Raw genomic sequence first — 11,540 nt, 5'->3', positions numbered from 1 at the left:
ACAGCTGATTTAAACCATTTATATATATATATATATATGTATGTATGTATATATTTATGTATGTATGTATATATTTAAATATGTATATATATATGTGTACGTATGTATTATTGTAAAGTGACTCATGTGCCTAGATTTTAGTTCCATAGCACTTGTCTAACTTGTCATTTGATTAGTGTTTTAGCACAAAAATCTTACTCACTTACAGAGCTTCAGTACTATGTGTGTGTGCGTGCATATGTCTGTGTAGACATGCACGATAATGGAATTTCAGGGTAATCTTTGACTAAAGCGGCGTCAATTAAGTTAGAGTCTATAATATTGAAGTCATTATAATTTTACTATCCTGAACTAACGAAACAAATGAATAAACGCTTCTAAATAGATTATTATATGTGCAAACTTCTATTTTTATTTCAACACATTAATAATTTAATTAACGTAAGCTAGCATTGTTGGAAACAACATATTTTTCATGTAAAAAGAAAATACTTTCGAAAAGTTTGATTAGTTATTCAAAATTTTCCGGGAGAGGAATTCATGATTTTGAGATGTATGTCTGTCCCGGCAAAAAAATGTAAAATTATTCATTTTGGTCATTCAGGATAGCCAATTATTTTTGTACATTCCCCATTATTGTCAGTTCTAATTGCTACCGCTTTCATCCTTGACTACCTCTATTGAGTTCTATTTCTTCTGTTTGCATTACCAAATTTGTGTATGTGCCTGCATAGTCACTGGACTACACCCATGAAATCTCGTGCTTATCCTATTGCTGAACCGCTAGTTGAAGGGGGCATTTGTCTCCCACGCCGTTTATCAAGTGGTAACGGGAAACAAATTCACACACACATACGTGTATACGATAGGCTTCTTTCAGTTTCTACCTACCAAATCCACTCACAAGGCTTTGGTCAACCCAGGGCTATAGACGGAGACACTTGCTTGAGGTCCCATGCAGTTGGACTAAATCCGAAACCACGAATGTATGTAAATATAATGAGCAATAAAAAGGACAACACGAATGGAACAAAGTTTGACAGGCGCAGGCGTGGCTGTGTGGTAAGCAGCTCGCTTCCCAACCATATAGTTCAGTCCCACCGTGTGATATTTGGGCAAGTGCTTTTTACTATAACCTCGGGCCGACTAAAACATGAGTGGATTTGGTAGACGGAAACTGAAAGAATGGCCAGTCTACTGACTGTAACAAATAAAAGATGGAAAGAGAAAATGTCTTGACTTATTGGTTGTTAGTCCTTCATCAGAAGAAAGGCACTGGGAAGTCATGAGAAAGAGATACAGATTTCTATAAAAATAGTGAAAAGTTATTAACCAAATGGGAATACTGTTCAAGGGGTGAGGGACTAAGAAAGGAGGAATGGGTGGGTGTGTAGAAGCAAGTATAAGAGTATGTCTTTGTAAGTAGCCTAAGAGAGTGTGAGAGCACGCACGTGTGCGCGTGAGTCTGGGAACAAGATCTTAAATGATTTGTTGTTATTTTTCAACATTAGTTCTTATTTGTAGATTTTTATAGGACTTAAGTTTTGAAAATTCTCTAAAAATAAATTTCAATTCCTTCATCCACTAGACGCCTCCTCAAGTGCAAAGTCTACATTCTCTTTTGTTACTCATGCTATAATACATATTCCTTCACTTTAAACTCCAAATGTATTCTGCAAATGATGTATTTTTATTGTATATTTAATTTCTGTCCATCAAATTCACTCACAAAACTTTGGTCAGTCCGAGACTGTAGTGGTTAGGAAGCAAGCTTCTTACCACGCAGACACATCATAATTTTTTTATTCATGCATATTAGAGCATTTCTTAAAAGGGTTTGGTGTGGAATTAATATAATTAATACTACTTGGTACTTTGGGTAATGGTACCTAATTGTAGACAATGTTACTGATAAAGTCACCTACAAGAGGACACTGCAAGACTAATCTAAAGTTACATGAAGGTAAGCTAATCTTAGGGAGTCACTGAGGGCTAAGCCATTATTTTTCCTTTTCCAAATTATCACTGGTACTATTCTATTGTTTTCCCCCCTTTTTCTTAAAATTTATATTAATGTCTCTAGTATTCCGCCGAGGTCGACTTTAACTTCAAACTTTCGGGGTCAATAAAATGAGTACCAGTTGAGCACTGGGTCAACTGGTACTCCTCCAAACTTCTTGCACCAAAATTTGAAATCAATATTAATGTCTCTAGTTATGGTGGCGAGCTGTCAGAATCGTTAGCACACCAGGAAAAATGCTTAATGGCATTTGCTCCGTCTGAATTCAAATTCTGCCGAGGTCGACTTGCCTTTTGGAGTCGATAAATACCAGTTGAATCCTGGTATATCTATTTATAATCTACCTACTTACCTATCACTCCCACAAAATTGCTGGCTTTGTACTAAAATTTGAAAATATTATTCATGTCTCTAGTTTTATTCTTGCGATTGTTTCTATTATTGTTTTTAGTGGAATCAAGAATGTCACTAACTGGGGAAAGTTCTATTTTATGTTAGGGTTTGTATGAGTAAAATTATTATTATTCCTCCCCTAATCTGTGAATAGTTAGTGTTACCTATCCTCAAGAGATTGTGGAGTGGTTCACCTAACCAGTGTTTTCTATACCTTTACTCTCAGGTTGAGTGGTTACAGGGATGGTTAGGTCACTATTGCTTTTATTTCTGGTATAATTAGCCTTAGAATAGTAGGACTTTTACTTATGTCCAGTTTTCACTGGTTTGTAAATAAAATATTAAAGAGATAAATAACAGTGCTGTTTTTGCCTGTAATTAATTTACCCCAGTGTACATGTTAAGTTTAGAGATACTGGAATAGTACACATTAACTCTTTCTTCTGCACCTTCATCAACTGTTTTAAATGCCCTCTTTGCGGGGGCTTTATACATTAACAAAGCTGATCGCCATTTAGTGGGCTCAAGACGTCTCCAAAAAAAAAAAAAGTTTTGTCACTTCTGCTCAAACTACTCCACACAGTATCTTACTGTATTCGACTTGGCCTTACAAAATGGATCCACATCTAGACTTTGCATGGAACGTTTCATATTTTCTCTACAAACTCATACACCATTTAGTCTTAACTTATACACTAATCTACTGCCAGGTTCTTGAACAATTCTCTCTCTACCTCATTCCATTTCTCTTAATTAGTCTTATTCTTTCTTTCTTCTGCATACATACAGATTTATTTGCACACACACACATACATGAATGCATTTACAAATAAGTTGACATTAATCTACTTACACTTTTATATAAAGACTTACGTACATCTTTAAATACATTTTCACATGGATATAATTATGTATATGCATGTATCTAAATGTGCACGTGCATGTACACACGCACTCAGTCGATCTTTTTAACCTAACACGCAAACACACACAATACCTCCTATATAAACATTGTTTAATCTCTAACACTGTCACAAACACACACATGCTGCTTGTAACCCTTATATATATACACATACACACTATACATGATCTTCACACATACACCAAGCACTCGCTTGTTATTGAAAACCATAATTATCTTTCACACTTTCATTTAGTCAGAGACTGAACAAGAGTTATCCAAGCGATTTTCTTTTTTCCTGGACTTTTCTTTGTGTATCTGACAAAGGATCATGTCCAAAACGTTATACTTTTAATCCATAGCTTTTCCCCCTTTTTTGAGCTTCAACCTAATATTAACCATGAACAGCCTTTTGACTTTTGTTATTGATTTACTACAAATCGTAGTCATGGCCATTGCCAGTGTCATGTAAATAGTACTCATGCTGGTGGCACGTAAAAAACATCCATTACTCTTGGAGTGGTGGCATTAGGAAGGGCATCCAGCCGTAGAACCCATGCCAAATCAGAACCTGGTGCAGCTCTCGGCTTACCAGTTACAGTCAAACCGTCTAACTTATGCTAGCATGGAAAATGGATGTTAAACGATGATGAAGATGATGATGATGATATCATTTTAACGTTCATTTTTTTCATGCTTGCATGGGTTAAATTTTACAGGAGGCAGATTTTCTACAACCGGATGTCTTTTCTGTCGCCAAACCTCACCTCTTTCTAAGTAGCTGGTATTTACTCATAGACAAGCATGTCCTTGCAGAATATTGGAAATGAATGTCACTTCTTGTATAACAGTAACAACCATTTTACAACTAACACGTCAAAACAAAGAGACATAAATACATACATGCATTCACATACATATATAGATTGGAGCTTGGTGTTGCCATCCGGTTTCACCAGTCCTCAGTCAAATCGTCCAACCCATGCTAGCATGGAAAGCGGATGTTAAACGATGATGATGATATATATATATATATGTATGTATGTATAACAATTAAGGTAATTTTACTCTTTAATCTTTATAAGGGAGAATCTAAAAGAATCAAATCAACATAGTGAAACATGGAATAAAATGGTACACGTCTTTATAGAATATATAATGATGTTTGCAATGACTGAAATATACAAGTGACTATCTCCCTTTCACTTGTTAATACCTGCAAAAAATCAGTCATTTTTATTGTAGCAAATACAGAGTGACAATTCACAATCACCATTTAAATAACTCAAATCTTAAACTAGATTTTCATACATCAGTAAGACTCAACTTAAACCCACACAGACAACCTAGATTGCATTCAACAAATTAGCTGTGATTCATTCACCAACATGCTGCAATCATTAGCCTAGTTTTCTCTCTCTGCTGTTCTGTTAACATACCTATTTCCACCACTTACCAAGGACAACAACCCTTAGGAATTGTATCCATGCAAGCATTTATCCATAGACTATATAACAGGCTTCTTTCAGTTTCCATCTATCACATCCCCTCACAAGGCATTGGTCAGGCTGGGGCCATAGTAGAAGACACTTGCCAAAGACACCACACAGTGGAACTGAATCTGAGACTATGTGGTCATGGTTAGAAAGCAAACTTTTTAACACACCAACACATTTGTGACTCTCCTACTCTGATTCAATTTAATAAATTTAAAAGATTTTTAAAAATTCATTTCTTACTAGCTTCATCCGTCAGTAATTGTATATGCAAGAAATTTCAATTAAGAAATTAAATTATTCAACGATAAGACCCAGAATGATATAATAAAATTTATTATCATTAAAAAGAAGGAAAATCTTCCATAAGCACACAAATCAAAGCTCACAGAGCTGAATATTTTAAATGACAACCCTATACATTAAAAAGATTGAAAGAATCAACAGCAGATGAGACATGGCAAAACTAAGTTTGTCAACACACACGCACAAAAAAAAAAAAGCAATAAATACAATTTCAATTACATTTAAATGTTATTCCCGAATTATGAGTTTTATAATGAATTTCAAATAATATATTTTAACACTTCATTTAGAACTTAATATGTACACAGTCAACGCAAATGATTAGCATGAATAACCTAAGACTATGGCCTGCCAAAATATAAATTGGTTTTAATATTTGGATAATGGAAGATGCTATCTCTATGTTTTTCACTTAGTCATGCAAAGCTAGTACGATGAGTAGAACTGCAAGGCTGGAGAGGAATGAACTGAGTACAGTCAGTAGAATGCACAATGTTTAAATTATGGGGGGGGGGGGGGGAATTCAGCACAAGTTGAGAAAGCAGCTGGGCATGAAAGGCACTGTCCAATGCATGCAGGGAAAAGTGCATGCATTGGTATAAATATGTAATATGCAAATGGAAGACGTGCTGGGTGCAGGAGCAGGGAATATGGTAAAAGTATTATTAAGGAAGACTTGGGAAGTAGTTGCTAAGTCTTGCATGAGAAATGCAAGCCTCCACACACTGGGGATGATGCAGGATTTAAGACAAAAACATTGCAAACCAATCCAATCCATACTTGCAAGAGAAAGTTGTTTTGTTAAATTTAGCTAATACATAATTCCTCAAACTATCATATCTTTGCTAAGAATTCTCTATTTTCCTTACTACACTTATCACAATAAAGATATTTCAAATCTTTAATCATTCTTATTCAAAGTAATATTATTGTAATTTTTATTATTGCCTAACAATTGACTTCAGTTAAAAAAAAAAGTGCTACATATGAAACACATTTTTGGGAAATATGCCAAACAAATAAATATAGCAGTACTTTTAATAAGGCGAAAAAAAAAAAGAAAAAAAAAAGTTATTCTATCAGGAATAATACATAATTGAGATTTGTTTCAGTTTCAATACTTCTATTTTCACAAATGACCTGTCGATATGTAAACATATTCCATCAATTTGTTAAAAAATTAATGAAACTTATTGTAATTAAAATAAATTACTTATTTATAATTATAAATAATACACAGCAAGCTTAGGACTCTAAAGCACCAAGACATCCAGAGTTGAAGCTAAGTTGCACTAAGCCCCACATCCAAGCCAACCGCATCGTTCTGTTGACCCAGTAACTGCTATCAATCGTGTTTCATGTGATGAGTGGAAGGGCATGTAGGGAGAGCTCCAAATTTTCAAAAGATAAAAAAAAACACAGAAAGAGAAATATCTCCTACATGTTATCGTGGAAAACCTTATCTTAAACAGAAGGGAAAAAGATCTTAAGGTTGATAGAAAGCCTGAAGGATCCTAACACTAAGAGTTAATTTGTGTTGCTTCCATAAGATTCCCTTTTTATCGCTTGGATGGTGTGCGTGTGAGTGTTTCTGTAAATCATAAGGTACTTTATAAAACATTTTTCTGAATCACAAGGATCCATAGAACAGATGCTTATCCCCAGTTTTCATTGTATTTAGCAAATACAATAGAAATATAAATCTCATAGGCTGCTGACCTATTTACTGATCCATTTTCCTGTAACTGAAATTGGAAGTATTTCATTGAACTCTTTTGACACTGCCCTAAGTTCTGATACAAAAGTCTTGTTTTAAAGCGATCTAAATTAAACTCTTTCATCTAAATTTCATGTTAATTTATGCTCCTGCTTAATAACGACAAAGTTAGTTTAAAACAAAGGCAGTGTATTTCAACACAAATATGGTGGCATAAGGTTTCAGCTAAATTGGCTTCGCATAAGGTGTTCAATACTACAAAGTTGGCCATTAGTTAATACCTTAGAATAAGGTAATGAGAGAGCCTCTACATGGTTGTTAACATGTTAGAAACAGCAGCCAAATCTTTCTCAAATCACATTGCATTATCATTTAAAAATAAAATAGAAGATATTGATTTATGCCTAAAACAATAGAGTAGTCACTTCTTGAATGTCTTTGATCAAAGGTTTTGATCAGAACTGACCTGGAGCTTAGGGATTTTACAATTTTTGCCCAAAACAGTCAGCAAAGATGAAAACTAATGACTGAAACATACGTCATAGATCTTTCTTATTTAAAAGATTTGCTTTTTCATTTTATTGTAGATGGCTTTGTTCATATTTCTCAATTGTTAAAACCCACTGAAGATAGATTTGTTGATCATTGCCATAAACATCAGTGAAAAAAAAGTGAATGATTCAAGCAGCAAACTTAAATAACAGAAAATCTGAAATAGATTTTACCTATCTCAAAATCACAAGTTTATAACTGAAAATAACTGTCTTAATGGCACCAGTATTTCCTCGAAGGGGGCGGGGAGAAATAGGTAAAAAAATATTACATAAATATGACTTTTCATGAATGCAACAATCATTTAAATGGATCACTCATAAACTGCTCTTTAAAAAATTGAGGTAAAAAAAAAAAAAAAAAAAAATTGCTATTTTTGATTGGACCAATATTTAAGTCATTTGCCAAATAAAAATTCCATTGTCCCAGTGAAATTGAGAACACTGCGTTGGCAAAGTTATTAAACGTTTTTATTTTTAAAGGCACATTTCTATCTTTATTGAGCTGTGAAATTCTTTTCTATGCCTAAAATATATTTGCTTTTTCTGCATCAGATGCACAGTTTCATCATCATCAAATTATTATACATTCATTTCTAAAATCACAAACATACATTATAAAAATTATAAACATCTTTCTTTTCTTGCTAAAAATGGAGTAGCAGATAACTTGGTCAAAGACACTTAAATAACAACAATGCACATTTTTCATTCAACATAAAAATAAAGGCATGATTATTTATAGCTTTTTTACATTTTTTTTTTAAACTGGAGAATGTATTTTCAGGGGTTGGGGGAATATGCCCAAATATCTTTGCAAATGACAAACTTTATTTACATAACTGTTGGATTGAAATTTGAATAATATTAATTTGATCTTAGCATACCTATTTTTAGAAATTTCATATATATATGGGATTTAGTTGAATATAGTGATACAGCTACTGAATACAAGAAGAGAAGAAACAATATTAATATCAAGCAAATTATTACAAGAGAAACATATAAATTAAACTACTTTCTTAGTTTTATAACATTATTAAATTAATTTGAATTCTTTTATGAACATTTTTCTCAATGTAAAACCTATAAATTTTTTTAACTGGAATTCATTGTACATATTTTATTATTTATTTATCATTGTCTTACATCTATGCTTTTTATACTAGCATGGGTGGAATGGTTTTTTGCAAATTTGACATTTTCACAAATATCACAAAGCAAATATCTTCATAAATGTAAGCTTTAAAATATATGTCACATTATTTCATATAAAAATAGCTCATTGACAATAACACTTAATAGTGGAGGAAACTAATGTATGAACTGCATAGAAATAATCATTATCACAAATCACATAACCAACACTCTCTTAATATCTGTTACATAACAAATTAAAATGGGACAATTTTGTATTTATCATTTCATTACAGTAAATCTGATTATCACTTCAGACAGTTCTTAAAATTAATACATATACATTATTTTACAATAAAACAAAATACAATTCCCGAATCACCACCATATAAAAAAATTTTTTTTGCATTTAAACATCACTTATTTTACGGTAAAGTTCAAAACATTCAACAAAGTGAAGTGACAAATAAATGTCGATGTTGACTGAAAGGAATAATAATTTCATAATAACATTATTCAAAAAATAATAATTAAAATGAATAATCAGTGACTAAAAAACACCACCAAAAAAGTCTGTTATTCCTTCTCCATCATTCAAATTAAACATATAATCTTCCATATAGATAGGTGGTTCAAGGTGAGTAAGTGTCGAGTCAAGATTTTGGTCTTCAGTTTGCTGTAAAAGATTTATGCTAGCATCTGGGGATATATCTTGTTCTTCAAGCAGTGCATTTTTCAACGAAACTTGTGCTGTTAAAACAAAATCAATAACCATGAATATTTGTATGATAAAATGAATATATATATTATGTATGTATAAAAAATTTGTTTTGTTTTCATTTTAACATTTATTTTTCTATGTATGCACATGTCAAATGAGAGAGCTTATTGAGGCTGGTTAGAATTTTCTATGGTCAGATACCTTTCAAGTGAGATGATAATCTCCCAGTCTAACACATATATTTGTTTGTTTTATGTCTGTTTCTCCATGCTAGTATGAATTAGATGTATATATTATCGAGGTGTTGTTTTACAACCAGATACCTTACTTGTCACTAATCCATACCTGTTTTTCAAAAAAGATCTATTTCATGTCTTTGAAAGCATGAAGTGAGTGGAAAATTTGTTGACAAGGAACAATAATACATGTAGTGGGTGACTTTTGTAGAACACAAATGTAAACATACACACACCCATGTATGCATATGATTAGCTTCTTTCACTTTCTATCTATGATATTCACTAACAAGGATTTGGTTGGCCCACCATGCAGTGTGGGTAAGAAATTTGTTTCCCAACAACATGGTTTCTGGTTCAGCCTCAGTGCATAGCACCTTGGACAAGTGTCTTTTGCTATAGCCCCAGGCTGGCTAGAACCTTATGAATGGTTTTGATAGATGGAAATTTGAAGAAACTCATCATATGTATCCTTGTCTGGACATTGCACAACAGTTATGAGAGTTACCATCCATCATACAAGCACAACTGCTTCTAATTTTCCATGAAAACATGTCCAGTCATAGAGAAATGTTACCTTGCTTAAAAACAGGAAGGGCATTCAGCCATAGAAAATCTGCCTCAATGAACTTCATCTGATCCATGCAAGCATTGAAAAGTGGATGTTAAAATGATGATGTGGTATCATCATCATTGTTTATGCTAAGACTAACTTCTTTGAAATATTGTTTTTATTAAATTATTTCTGATTAATTAATTTATCTATTTCTATTAACTGATTGAATTAAGAATTGAATAAATATATTGCTGCTATTTTTAGATTTTAAAATTAGAATTTCCTATTTCAGTAATAATTATAAATTAACTGTAATAGAATATCATCTTTTAACATTGTAAAATTTATTTAATAAAAAATAAATTAACGTTTAATATTTTAAGCTCAACGACAATTTGCTAGTAATTTAATAAGGTCATTTGATATAAAACTTAAATAAGAGGTATTGAGTTATTATAATGTGAGAGAAAATAGTCATTGAAAGCAAACTGAACACTACAACACCATTTACATGTACTGTAATAAATGCTAAACAAATTAACATAACAATATGACTTCTTGCAACAAATGAAATTCTCATAATAATTTGAATACATTGGGTACAAATTGAATAGAATGAAGTTTGCTAACAATGGCCACATCTTATTAAGCATCACAAGCTGAATTGCATGTAAAAACCAGTGGCAGATATTATCAAGCTTCACCTTCACATATCTGTACTAAAACAAATTAAGGAATCGATAAAAGAGCCTCTACATAAAACATCCTCTTTTGAAAAATAAACTGCATAAAACATGGCTCATCATGATGTGACCTGCACAACTATATAAAAATTCAAGGTAATTTTTTGTTGGCATGCCATTCAGAAAGTTCCACAGGCTGCAGTCCATGATTGCTCTACATGGTCACTTATTTGCTGGAAATAACAGCCAAAACACATTCAAATCAAACCCCAACATGTTAAATGAAGAAGTATATATTGGGCAATATAGTACCTCATGTATAAAATGATAAGAAGTAAGGTCACCAAGCAATTTGCAAGACAAAGATACCTCAACTGAATGAGGAGTAGTATTATTGAAGGAGATGGCTTTGTGCCAGGTGATGAGAAGTTAAAGTATGATAGAGGAACAGAAACAGGCATCTTGCTGTAGACAAGATACATGGCTACCCCAGCTGGAAAAGAGAAGCAGGAGAGAGAAGATAGTGATGCAGATGTGTCAGAGCGTACCCTCAAAGTACAGGGGAGGAAAAAATAAGAATACTTACTTTTAAAGCTATCACAGGATGTAGAATCTTCTGATAATTGTTCTTCACTTATACTACTACTACTATTATGACCCTCTGTTGCTGGTGTGTGTTTGACATCCTTTTTTACATCATCGGGACACAAATACACCTCAATAGCTTGACTGTTACTTTTTAACCAAATCTGCATATTATTCAACAAAATACAAGTGGTTGTTTTAAAAAAAGAAAACAAAAGGAACAAATGAAATGAGT

At 32.7% G+C, this 11,540-nt stretch overlaps 1 protein-coding gene across 2 annotated transcripts in view; it reads right to left on the bottom strand.

The window, feature by feature from the left end:
• Window positions 1-5,133: 5,133 nt before the first annotated feature.
• Window positions 5,134-11,540, bottom strand: part of LOC106883944 (transcription factor E2F3) — a 38,822-nt gene continuing 32,415 nt past the window's right edge. For both annotated transcript variants that reach the window (XM_089348558.1, XM_089348559.1), the window contains exons 8-9: window positions 11,307-11,469; window positions 5,134-9,274 (exon numbers count right to left, since the gene is read on the bottom strand). In XM_089348558.1, the coding sequence (XP_089204684.1) occupies window positions 9,075-9,274; window positions 11,307-11,469 (363 nt within the window). In that variant the 3' untranslated portion in view covers window positions 5,134-9,074. The remainder of the gene's footprint in view (window positions 9,275-11,306; window positions 11,470-11,540) is intronic.

Source organism: Octopus bimaculoides, chromosome 3, assembly GCF_046866305.1.
Source record: "Octopus bimaculoides isolate indiv1 chromosome 3, ASM4686630v1, whole genome shotgun sequence".
NCBI classification, from domain to species: Eukaryota; Metazoa; Mollusca; class Cephalopoda; order Octopoda; family Octopodidae; genus Octopus; species Octopus bimaculoides.
Note: the sequence above shows the minus strand (reverse complement) of the source record. Positions and strands in the feature narration are given on the sequence as shown.